This window comes from Amphiura filiformis, chromosome 3 (genome assembly GCF_039555335.1).
Source record: "Amphiura filiformis chromosome 3, Afil_fr2py, whole genome shotgun sequence".
NCBI lineage: Eukaryota > Metazoa > Echinodermata > Ophiuroidea > Amphilepidida > Amphiuridae > Amphiura > Amphiura filiformis.
Genome location: NC_092630.1, coordinates 75,914,884 through 75,928,573, shown reverse-complemented (window position 1 = coordinate 75,928,573; position 13,690 = coordinate 75,914,884). Strand labels below are relative to the sequence as shown.

The window sequence follows — 13,690 nt, the reverse complement described above, 5'->3', positions numbered from 1 at the left end:
AATGTATTTAGAGCAAGTCTTTGATTCTCATTTTGTTAGCCACCTTTGTCCACCCAGATTGTAATGATAGCATTGATACTACTACCATGACTATTGTTAGCTTTTTCTGTCATGATAGAAGTCACAGGTAATCTTTACAAAATAAGACTATCCAATCCTGCTGATCTTAGCCCCGGAAAGGGGGTAGGGGCACTCATGTATAAAAGTTGTGAGCATCCACATGAATTGACTTTCAAGAATAACCCTAAGCTAGGATGTTGAAAATCTGTCAAACTAACCCTAAAGGAGGATTTTACTCAAATAAAAAAACCCTAAGCAAGGAATTGGTTTGAAATGAGGATAGACATTGCACAGTAAAATATTCTATGTGATAGTTTAGATTTTAGATTGTTTGATATAAAATAAGAACTTTAAACCAATCAAAAATATTCAGAGATATATAATTATATGACAAAGCTGAGTTAACCTGGGGATGTTTTGCCAGTCCAAATCCCCAGGTATATATCAGGGTTTTAAAGTCTGTGGAAAACTGTCAAAACTATCAATAGTACATGCAGGGTCAATGGTTCAATTTGTTTTGGATCCTTCTGGTATCGCTGTCAGATGTTGTTGCCAGCAGCCGGGCTAGCAGCGATGATGATCGGCTATTCCTTGGCCTTGCACTGTTGAAATCGGCTCGAAATGTTTTAAAATCTAGTTGGTAAAATCTTTCAGAAACCACTCTTTTGAGCCAAATAACTTATTAAATATGCCACAACTAATGGCCGTTAATTGAGTAATTTATAAAAAAAACTACCCTAAACGAGGATCATTCTAACAAAAAACACCCCCTTCTTCTAGTAAAATAAAATGAGTGTTTGAAACCCTAATTGCAAATCTGCATTTTGCTTTTCAAAACCACCCTGAATCCATGTTTTCTTTCATGTGGATGCTTACAAGTATTATTCTGAGTGCCCTCCCCCCGGATCTTAGTACAACAATTTTGGCTGAACATAACTAATCCAAAAACTACAACATAGAAACATAATTGACACAATATCATCAACTCTACCACATGGGACTCAAGCCAACAATAGTGACAATCTGATTTTAAAATGTGCCAACATCTTTATCTCACTGTGATATAAATGTTTTTCCCTATTCTAGGTCACAATATCCATGGACCTAGACACAAAGTGATAAAAAGGGCCATCATGAAAAGTTGTGCGACTGGTAGAATTATCTGTGCAAACTAAACATTGTAAGCCACTTACCCTCTCTAGATTGGCCAAGACTACTTCCATGGCATCAGCTAGCCCAGGTACAGAATCTCTCATATGACAAATCACTGTAGCAATAGCAAGTTGTGACTTATCATGGCTCAGTCCTGTGTTCACTCGAACCTTCTCTACCAGTTCAACTCCAAGTCTTGGTGGGATGATGACTTGATCTCGGGTTGGACTCATTGGTGGTGATGTAGGAGCTGGTCTTGTTGGTGATCTTAGTGGGGAGGATGTGACTGAAGAAGATGTGGAATTGGGTGCTACTGGTGCTGACCTCACAGGACTTGTTGTTGGCGATTCTCTACTATTAAGTTCTGTTGGTGGTGATGACACTTCGGTCTCCGTAGGTGTGACATCCGCTCTCTGGGGAGGAGGTGGGGCTGACCTTGATTTTGTTGACATGTTCCTTGATTTTGATTGATCACTTTTATCTTCTGATCCTTTTGTGTTACTCTCTACGCTACTTTTAGTTCCCATTGACGGTGGTGGTGGAGATCCACTTGATGGTGGGCTTGGAGCTGTACGTGTCTTAGTTGATGTCCTATGAGTACTGTTTAAATCAGGGGCTGTTCTTGAAGGCTGTGATGGTGCACCAGTACTTTGATCATTTAGTACTAACTGCCTGTGCTCTAGTAGTTTCCTGTAAATAAGGTGAAGGGGATATACACAAATTGATTCAGGAAATTAATTAACATCAATCACCATGGTAACCGTTGAATACAACTTTAAAGGCATATTATGCTAAATATGTACATGTATGCTAATCTGTGTGTAGCAAAATAAAATTACTGTTTACAATTCATATTATTCCTTCTATAACTGTAGTGATACTAGCAGATTGTACCAAGAATGAACAAACAAATGAATGAACAAATGAACCAATATAAAAATGAATGAACAAATGAATGAAATATTATTAATTAAATGGAATCTGTACCATAAACCAATCAATGGCTATATAGTTGCAGTAATAATAAAAACGACAAACAGTAAAAGTCCCCAGCTTATATACGTCCAAATAAAGGAGAAAATCTTAATTCCTTACGACGATCAGTGGTGAGTTTGCGATCCATGGTGGCTGCCATATTGATACCCGATGTATTTTTTATTACGCTGTAACGGTACCCCGATTTTGAAACCAGCGAAATCCGTGCCACAAGCCTCGTCCCTTGTGAACTTTGGTGACACGAAGCGAATACTACCAAAGTTCAGATTCAACATTCGTTCAAAAGAAAACGCAACAATTTTTACCCATAAAACTACAGAAGAACATAAAAAAATGTATTTTAAGTAATATTTATGATCAACAATGTCTTTGAGAACGAAAAGTAAAAACAGCACTAAAAACCAAAATTCGCTGTAGGGGTCGCGAATGCCATACAGCAACATACGCTCGCCGTGGGTCTGTGTGAAAGGTTACACTACCGCTTGTGGCAGAAAGGATTCGCAAGCAGCTATCATGGCGGCTCCCTTGAATCGCAGAAACGAAGGATTAAAAGTGCTTTTTCTTTGTTAGGAATATTCCGCAATTCATATAGACCGTCTGGTATGTTTAATTTAGGGGTATATAACTATATTAGCCATTCATTAGTTTACGGTACAGAATTCCTTTAATGAGCAAGCAAATGAATACTGAATGATTGTTTTGGGTGCTATGTTTTTCATTTGGTTTAATTTATTTTGTTACAGCAGATTCCTGAATGTATACAAATAGAACTGGCTTCATGTGCTTCTACATGTAAATCAAAGCACACTGTGTATTAGACAAGATCATTGGCAAATAAACAATAAGATCACATTTGTAAGTACTGCCAAATTTTTCTCAAATTCACAATGAAGTCAACCTGCAAACTTTCAACTTCAGTGTGTTTCCTATCATTTGCAAGCAATAATACCATGGAATCATGTTAAATGCATTGTAGAGCTTTCAAAATGATATCTTTCAAGAAGAAAATGTATTTAAACTATGTACTCACTGTAAAGTATCTCTCTGATCTTTAGTATAAACTCCCCCTTTACTAGTAGCTGCCATGTGAATGAACTCCATGGCATTGTCTATAGACTTCAAAACTTCCTCAGTCTTACTCTGTAAGAAAAGATAACAAAATCATACAACCAAATTATCAATTTGTGAAAAAATGTACAACATGGTCATTTAGGAGTTACATGTGGCATAATATTCCCATGTATAAAAAAGATGCTCTCTGTACTACTGATGAAATGAAGTGATCAATTTATTCAATGGACACAGATTTTGTGCATCATTGTTCTATTAATTAATCACTCTGCATTAGCAGGATTATTTCAACTGTTGACCATTTTAGGGATTTAAGTCTACTTTTTGCATAAGCAAATTTATCTAGGGAAAATGTCACTTTTGGAAATTCTGCAATTTGTCATTTAAGAATTGGCATTTCAGCCTTGTAATATTAAGAGGAGCTGCATCCATCCACTTTTCTTTTTCATATTTTTTTTAATTATCAAATCTATGATTTCCATGAGTGATAGAATCTCGATTCAAGCTTTCATACTAAGTAACCAAAGGCTTATTTAACTTCTGTAAAGAGAAGCATTTTGAATTGAATGTTTGTAGAATGGTCAAGTTCATCCAATAGGGCAACACCTGGGTTCCAATCTTATCTAGCCCAAATCGTCAGCTGTATTCCATAGTGGCGTATAGTGATTTTTGGTCACTTTTTAAAAATTGACACACGTTTTTAATGATGATCTTCTCTTTCATTTTGTTTTAAAGTCTCAGCAGGCAAAATTGTGCATACCTACTGACCATCAAAAATGACCAGGGTGGGGGAGGGTTAGCGAGGCCCACCACAGGTTTCTACAGTAAAATGCATGATTTTCATTTCACTCTTGTAAAATCATTCCAAGAGATATTGACTTTTTACTTATTAGTTAGTCATTTTCTTTCATATTTAGGAGAAAATTCAGTGAAATTACATGCTCATAGAATTTTTAGCTGAAAATTAATTTTGCCTACATACTTTTGTACATAGCCAGAACATCATACGACATTGTGGGGAAGGTTTGTATTTATTTTGGTATCACTGGATAGAGGAGCCATAGCTATACATTAGTACCGAATATTAAGGTATTTGACGTTTATAATATTAAGCCCTTTCGCAATTACAACTGCGCATGTGCAGAAACAAAAGTCGCCAAATAAAATTGGAGATAAATACAAGGAGGCTACTGTACATTTCCAATGCGGTGAACTGTGCCATTTGCATAAAAACATCTTGTACTGGAATTTTGCCGATTATTTTGTCTTTATTTCTTCATGATACATTGTATTTGATTAAATATATTGATATCATACAGAAATAAAGACAAAATAATTGGCAAAATTCCAGTACAAGATGTTTTTATGCAAACGGCACAGTTCACCGCATTAGAAATGTACTGTAGCCTCCTCGTATTTATCTCCATTTTTCCCATAATGCATTGCAAGTATGCCGAAATCTGGAATTGTGAACCGGCTTATTGGAAATTTGTAGTCCGTATTACAAAATGTGGCTCAGTAGTTTTAGGGTTAAACTCTGGTGCATCAACACACTTAAAGGACAGGTGCAATTGCCTTACATTTGTGGTTTATTTTCAGGGTAGTAGTCGATCCCCCTGAATGTTTCAAAAGCTATAAGTAGGGCTGCTAAGAATACATAATTGCATTATTTGCGCCCGCAATTTGCGTATTTTGGCTTTTTTTTTTTTTGCGATTTTTTTTTTTTTTTCGCGGATTTGGAGAGTCCATGGACCTTACATCAAGTGCTACCATCATTAAAAAAAAAAAAAAAAATTGGAAAAAAGATACAAAAAAATTACAAATTTGTATCCAAATGGGACCAATTTATAACTTGTGTTCACTTCAAAATCTATCTAAGATATAGACTTGTGTACAAAACCAATGCATTTTTATATCTTCAATAGACTATGCAGTGAACACAAGTTACAAATCGATCCCATTTGGATACAAACTTGTAATTTTTGGTAACTTTATTCCATTTTTTAAATCAACCACAAATGATTGCAGTACTTCACTCTAGGTCAAGGGACTCTCTAAATCCGCAAAATTTTTTTTTTAAACGCAATTTTTTATTTTTTTTTATTTTCTTTCTTTCTTTCTTTATTTATTTTTTCTAATTTTTTTTAATGATGGTACATGTAGCACTTGATGTTAGGTCCAGGGACTCTCCAAATCCATGGAAAAAAATTATAAATCGTAAAAAAAAAAAAAAATTTATATTTTGCATTTTTGGCGGGAAATCTTTTGCGTTTTTTGTAAAATCGGGGTGCGTTTTTTGGCCTCCAAAATCGAGTATTCTTAGCAGGCCTAGCTATAAGTATAATACCTCCAGTTTGTCACATAACCCATTTAATATCTGAGTGGAAGAAGGGCCCAACTCCAGTTTTTTACAAAAATGAGTTAGACTCAGCATTTTATTGCCAGCATATTGTTCTTCCTTGTGTGTGAAAGATGAGCCAAAATCCACTCTCTAAATAGTCTTCCACATACACTTAAACATGGTTTTCATGGAAGAAAGGTCCAACTCAATGGAGTTGGGCCCTTTTTCCACAAATATTGGGTTAAAAGGAATTTTGTTCATCCATGAAATCTGCTTTTCACTACAATGAACTTTCTCGCCAACTTCTACTTGTGCAATTAATGAATAATTACCAAATTTTATAACACATCTGCTTACGGAACTGGCACTTGCAGTATATTAGTGGAAGAAGGGCCCAACTCCAGCTCGTATTAAGACCTGTACCATTGCCATGGAAACATCATATATAATTTCAAATGTATGTAGTATTGTATGTTCATGTATGAAAGGTCCCCTGAAGATGAAAATATTCTGCCTATAAAACTTTTTTTCTTTATATCTCAAAAGCAGTTTTGATGGAGTTGGGCCCTTCTTCCAATCAGGTATTCAATTCCAAATGTGACCCAACACCACTAAATGAGGCACACTGTCACAAATCCCATTTAGACTTATGAGCACATGTGGAACAAGGTCAAAAACTATACTATACATTATATACTATCAGTACATGACATAGTTTCATCGAAGTGTAAAGGAAAATATGTGTGATATGTTTTTACTCTTTCCATTGATATCTTAACCAACAAAAACTTTAATAGGAAACATTATGTTGATTTTGGTTTTCAAATGTTCATTAATTAATCCAGATTATAAAAATATAAACAGCTTAACTTTGATACTTCCCTCAATGTTCCCCATTTACTCTTGTTGGGTCACAAATGACAATGAAAGTTATAAGTACTTTCTAGAACAAAGATTACATATTGCATACAATGGTATCCAATATCAGTTCTGGTTCCTGTTTGGCCCAATTGTTGGTCACATGAGGCGCTCAGTCCGGTTTGGTTTTATTTTGATTTAAAAATGATATGTAATGTAACACTTGGCAAGGATATCTGTTCAAAATATATCACACCATATCTGATGAATTCAAACAAAACCAAATTATGAACATTATCCTTGTAAGTTGCGATAAGGGACTGTGCAATAATTATGTGCTTTGGGAGGAATGGTAGGCAAGATTTTTTGACAAGTCAAAATGGGGAGGGCAAGCAATTTGGGCAGCGGGAAGGGGGGGCTATTTTGGCACATGTTCTTGTTGGGGCACCTTTGAAATTAAAAATGCTTAGGAAAACAGTATATGAATTAGAGTTTTAACTTCAACACTACACAGTTTTTTGATCACCTGGAACATTTCTCTAGTTCGACTAGCATCTTCAGCAGATGGTGACTTGTGATGATATTTTGTGTACAATCGGGATATTCCTCGCTGATGACGTCATGTGATTAACAATATAACGTCATAGGATGTTACGATGTAGTGCCGGGGGTGGCATTTTATTATTTAATTTGTAGAAGGATTCACTGAAGCATGATACCATGTAAAGCAATGTAAGTTTAGAAGTAAACATAGCAGATCAGGATAGGCGAACGCCAAGAATGTTGCTAAAATTGCACTTCAACAAAATTTTAGACTATTCAAAAATAAGCAAATTTTACTCAAAAGATATAGTTGACTCATCAAAGTAAATTTCATCCAAATTGCAACATTAATAGAATAAATAACATCCCTTGCAAAAAATTGTCAACGCTGTCCGACCGAAAAATGATAGCAGCGTAACTATTGTGTGCAAATTCAAGCTAGGGTTCTTGAGTAATGTGAGACATGTGCAATTGTGAATTTGAAAAACTGGAAATTGGTTTTGCTGCACAAAATAAGTAAAACATTAGGGATCATATTTAAAAAAAATCAAATTAAGGGATTTAATTCACTAAATAGATTCATCAGGTTTATTGGTAAACATACACCAAACTTAAAACTCAATACTGATCCCCCTCATCTCTGTTCATGACGTTAGGACCTCGTCTCCTGATCCAAATGGATTCTTTGATTCTTCTTGTGTTAGCATCGTCCTCCTTGCAAAGAATTTTGGCATTGTCCGAATTGATGACATGGTTTTGCTGGACCGCATGATCCACAATCTCACTCACCAATTGCTTGCAAGTTTGACAAGTGTAGTTCGTTTTGGTCTTAGACACCCTGGCAGTCTCTTTTTGGTGTTCACTAACTCTGGTTTCAAATTTGCGGCATGTTTCATTAAATTAAGATTAAGATGTGCTTCATTAAATCACAGGTGTGAAACTGACTTTATACATTGTACCACTCGCTCGCTTTCGCAGAAAAGCCAGCCTCGTGGCAATGGGGCATGACGTCATCATGGACATTTGCAAAATTTCCGCCGGGCGTCATATAACCCGTATTGCGATTGGTAGCAAAAGCCATTCTTTGCAATTGTAAGCCAATCAATGAACGCGACGGCCTTACGGTATTAATTAATGTGACTCGCCAGTAAAGTACGTCTAACCTGATTGGTTTACAAAACTACTTTGATAATTGCTAAGCCAGTCAGCGTGCTCGATGCTTAACAACCTCGTAGAGGTTTTCGAGAGGCGAATTCACATGGTGATCCAGTGATCAAGTATAAATTCAGCTTGACAACTGCTCTCGCGCGAGATCGCAGGTGCAATAACAATACATGGACACAATCAGTGACATTTACACAATTGAATAATGAATTATTTATGACATGCATCGGCTGGATTTTACGATCGAGGTAAGGTTTTTGGCTTGTCCCTGTGTGAATATCCTTAATTTTCAGCATCAAAGATACTTGCGATGACCAGTTTTTTGCGGACACTTTGATAACAGGTAACTTTTATAGGTCATAGGGTAGAAACTATAGTTGTACAATTTGTATGAAATATACATTTTGTTATAGGCCTAAAATGTTTACAAAAATATATTGGTCCACACGTTGTGCTTGTATTCAGTTGTTCGATGTATAGCATAGCATCATAGGGGCACATTGCCCCTCCTGCCCCTTCAATTTGAAAATTTAGAAAATACCATAAGAAAATGGCATGTGCCCCCCCCCCCAATCATACCTGAAGAAGAGAAAGGGAAGAGAAAGAAAGAAAGAGAAAGAAACAAAGGAAGGGAAAAACAAAGAAAGAATGAAAGGAATGGTTTAGGGGAGAAAGAAAGGAAAGGAGAAAGAAAAGAGGAAGAAAGGCAGGGAAGGGAGAAAGAATCAAAGAAAGAAAGAAAGAAAGAAAAGGAAAAAGAATAGATGAAAGAAAGGAAGGGAGAAATGAAAGAAACAAAAGAAAAAAAAGAGAGAAAAAAAAAACAAGGGCCTAACATCAAATCACATAAATACACTGCCTTACATAAAATCCGTCAGCAAAATCGTGCCGCCGGCAAATCGCAGAGAAAGGGGAGAAGGAGGAGGAAAGGAAAAGAAAAAAGAGGGGAAGGAAGAGAAGAGAAGAGAAGAGAAGAGAAGAGAAGAGAAGAGAAGAGAAGAGAAGAGAAGAGAAGAGAAGAGAAGAGAAGAGAAGAGAAGAGAAGAGAAGAGAAGAGAAAGGAGAAAAAGGGAAATAGATAAGAAAAAAGGGAGAAAAGGAGGAGAGAAAAAAGTTAACATTGCACGTATAGTAGACCTATGCCTAAAACACATACAGTGGGGTTGATCGGAAGTAGGTCTTATAATAGGCCTGCAATTATTTAAGCCATTGCTTGAAGGCGAGTTCTCGTCCTAAAAGCATGTGAAAATTACTGCCGGCCCGCCGATATGCATGGCCCGTCGTCACATTTTGTCACTAAGTCAGTATTACTAGTATTAAGACGGACTCCGTGCTGACTTTAACATCAATACATCATATACATGCATGCTTTAATATTGTGAGTCTCAAGTCTTGTAAAGCAATGATTTAAATAGTGTAAAAATGATGCACCAAATGGCTTCAATTGGGCCTTCATTTTGAAAAATTTCACAACTTCTGAGGGGGAAACATCCCCCCTCAAACACCCCCCTGCGTAGTCGATAAACAAGTGGCCATTTTCGCTTCTGCTTTCAATATTTGCCAGTTTAGGCCCTTGCAATAATAATAATTAGTTAGTTAGTTAGGCCCTTGCAATAATAATAATTAGCAGTCAAGTTAGCTCAATATTAGCAGTCAAGTTAGCTCAATCGATAAGGCGTTCGACTGTGGTACGAGAGGTTGCGGGTTCGAACCCTGGCGGTGCCTATACGCTCACGTGGAAAAATTGAGTTATCGGGAAATTCCCCGGGACAAGGAACTCACTGCTAATTTGTCTCGTTGTAACCCGTCACGAAATTGGGAGCTGATCCTGGTTGCGATGGTTATTTGTGGAATTGTGGGTGTGCGCTCTTGAAGCAGCAAAGTCCCTGATTTGTTGTTTAATGGTTTGTGGAATGATGCGGGGCCGTAGTGGTCAGCGACAACCTGTAAAGTGTGCTGAGGCTTGTGGATCAACGTCTAGGCGTTGTGCCTGTGCGTAGCGCACTATAAATCACTGCGCTTTTTTTTCTTCTTTCTTTTTTTTTTTTTTAAAGAAAACTTGTCCACGAAAGACTTCAAACTAAAATTTTACACAAAATAGTGCCAAAATGGTCCACCAAATCACTTCAATTATAGGTCTTCATTTTGTCACAGTTTCTTACATCCCCCCACACACAATTTATAGGCCTATAATAATAGTGAAAACTTGTCCACGAAATTCGCGCTCATTTCACAAATGTTTGGGCTTTTTCAAACTAAAATTTTACACTCTATCAAAATGGTCAACCAAATCGCTTCAATTTTACTTCTAAGCAGAGATGTCAGCAAGTCATTTTTTGCAAGTCAAGTCCAAGTCACAAGTCCTTTTGTCCAAGTTCAAAGTAAGTCAAGTCATTTTGAAAAAGTTGCAAGTCAAGTCAAGTCACAAGTCATCAAATCACAAGTCAAGTCGCAAGTAAGTCACAACTTGTCACAAGTCACTACAAGTCTATTCACCAGTTTTGTGTTTGCTGGGACAGGACTCTTGAGTTTTCAACCCGACATACTTTTACTTCCCACGCCAAGCCCGTGTCGCTGATTGAGGGCACTATATATTTATGTATTTATTTATTTCCAGTTCAGGTTATGCCGGACACGAGGCCCGCCAGCGGATAATTCATTAATGTAATTGTAGGCCTATTAATATTCATAAATTCTATCCATAAATTTCAATTTACAGGAAAGTAACCTCAGACTTGCGTTGGTAACAAGTCAATTTTTTCAAGTCCAAGTCCAAGTCATTTTGTCTAAGTCACAAGTAAGTCAAGTCATTTTGCAAAAGTTGCAAGTCAAGTCACAAGTCCCGAAAATAGTGACTTGAGTCAGACTCGAGTCCAAGTCACACGACTCAAGTCTACATCTCTGCTTCTAAGGGGGCAACATCCCCCTTCAGACACCCCCTGCGTTGTGGCCAAACAAATGACCATTTCCGCCTCTCTTTTTGACATTTCCCAATTTTTGTTTAACACAATTTATAGGCCAATAATAAGGAAAACTTGTCCACGAAATTCCCGCAAGAGGTTTCATGGACCGCTCATTTCACAATTGTTTGGGCTTTTTCAAACTAAAATTTTACACTCTGTAGTGTCAAAATGGTCCATCAAATCGCTTCAATTAGGTCTTCATTTTGCAAAAGTTTCTTACTCCTCAGGGGGGAACATCCCCCCCTCAGACACCACCCTGCGTTGTGGTCAAACAAATGACCATTTTCGCTTCTGCTTTCGACATTTACCAATTTTTGTTTAACATGTTTAATACAATAAATTTATAAGCCTACAATAATAGGAAAAACTTGTCCAAAATTTTTTTTTTAAACCTGCGCGAATATGCCAAGAAGGTATGCCTATGATCCCCAAGGTGTCAAATGAAAACAAAGTCCCCACCCCCCACGGCTGATGCAACATGGTTCAGCTAATATGGTGACAACCGCTCTAGTATTTATTGGTATGTCGGCGCACAGACGGCTCGTCGGCAATCATTGACTCTTACACCCCCCTAATGAAAAAGGTCTGACGACGCCCCTGTTAACAAACCCCAAATACATGTAGCCCCTCCCCAACAATAAATAAAACTGGTATACATGCGAACATCACACCCATGTTTACTATATTACTATATTACTATATTCACTCATTGGCAAAAGTCACCAAATTCGTACTACACGAAGTGCCCAGTTCACTCACTTTTTGCGCAAGGCACCCATCCAATCAAACAAATAAATCAATTTACATGGTCATAAACTTTACTGTGAATAATGAAATCTAAAATGCTGACCGGTGTGCGAGATGGGCATCTTATTTGATGATTACCGTACGTCAGCTCCGGTAAGGAATGATCGCATACCTATCCATGGCAGTCTGCTATGGATATGGGTGCTACATGTAGCATCGGGAAAAATTGAGGGCTGTTTCAAGAAGTTTTCTACTTGGTTCAACTGTTTTTTACTTCTGTGAACATGGCAAGTTTGACAGAAATACTCAGTGTTGCATCATCAAGCTTTAAATTGGTTTTAATTTAGTCTTGCCCGATCGGGCACAGCTCCAATTTAATTGCCCGACAAAAAAAAATTAATTATTGGAATTAAGCGATAAGTCAAGTGACTAACTTCACTTTCAGCACAAGTAATGAAGTATTGCTATTGGGCCTTGCTCAGTGTGGACTTAGTCTTAGTAGAGTACCGTAAAGTGGGGTGACTTTGGACAGTGGGGTGACTTTGGACACACATGCACACATATAGGACAGGGTTGCTTGATATAAATCACAATTTTTTTCCAAAAAATCATTTATTTAAATTTAAATCAATGATTTTTTAGAAAAAAATTATTGATTTAAATTGAGCAACCCTGTCCAATATGCGTGTCCAAAGTCACCCCACTGTCCAAAGTCACCCCACTTTACGGTATTGCTTAGACTGCCTAACTAGCCTGTATCTCGTTTCGGCCAAATACGTCTGTAATACATACCTGTTTTTAAATGACTTTGCAACAATGTTTCTATTGTCAGCAATAACAGCTTGCATTCATACTTTTGAGTTTATATGGTGAATTTTCGTACACATCATAAATAAGTGAAATCAGAATATCCTGAAAGGAATTTAGGTAACGAATAAAAAGACACTGACCTCGCAGCAGCTCATGTTTTCATGTAAACATGGCGTCATTAGACATTTTTAGCCTACGTTTCGTATCCTACTATCGGATCGTTGAAACAACAAAACCTCAATCCCCGGCCTCATTCACGAATTCACTCACCTTCCTACACCACCAGTTGAAATAAAACTCGAAACATCCCGTGTTATTCCTCAAAATTACATGCACCTTCATTGATAAAAAATTGAAATCCTAGTAGAAATCTGTTATTGAAAATTGTTTGATATAAAACGTCAACAAAAGTAATATTTCTGAAGAGTAGATACCGCGTGTCAAAATGGCGGCCGCAGTCGCATCCCCCCAGCTTTGTACGTGTACCCAGGTCACGGTATGTCTATGTGACGAACAGTCAAGGTCAGAGGACAGCGCAACCTGTCTGCTGTCATGCCGTAATATAATGGCTCCGCCCAATGAACGGCGCTGTCAATCATCCTTATTCACAATGGCCTTTGTCGAACAGACTTTTATGCAGGTAAGAGCTCACACTGTCCTCACTTTAGCGATTAGGATCGACGAGCGTCAGGCCGACACAATCTGGTTGTGTAGGAGACTATCATCGTGATGCCCTCGTGATGCCCACGTTGGAACCATTGGATTACGGAAGAAATATTCATACCAGGACTGAAGCAAATGTGGCCATTTCTATGTTTGTACCGGGCAAGTACCGGACATTTTTCAACACGGAGCTAGCGGAAATTACTACAAATTCGTCCAAGGTTTGCAAAGGGTTGGGGATCGCATTTTTAACGTGGACTAAACTGTTTCGGAGTTAAGGCACGCTAAAAGTAGACCATTTCGGGGGCTGTATTTGGTGTAC

At 37.5% G+C, this 13,690-nt stretch overlaps 1 protein-coding gene across 1 annotated transcript in view; it reads right to left on the bottom strand.

Annotated features, from left to right (window-relative positions):
* The window catches only part of LOC140149141 (NCK-interacting protein with SH3 domain-like), a 31,208-nt gene that overhangs the window by 16,144 nt on the left and 1,374 nt on the right, over positions 1-13,690 (bottom strand). Inside the window, exons 2-3 of the mRNA XM_072171325.1 lie at positions 3,239-3,348; positions 1,254-1,902 (exon numbers count right to left, since the gene is read on the bottom strand). Of these exons, the coding sequence (XP_072027426.1) occupies positions 1,254-1,902; positions 3,239-3,348 (759 nt within the window). The remainder of the gene's footprint in view (positions 1-1,253; positions 1,903-3,238; positions 3,349-13,690) is intronic.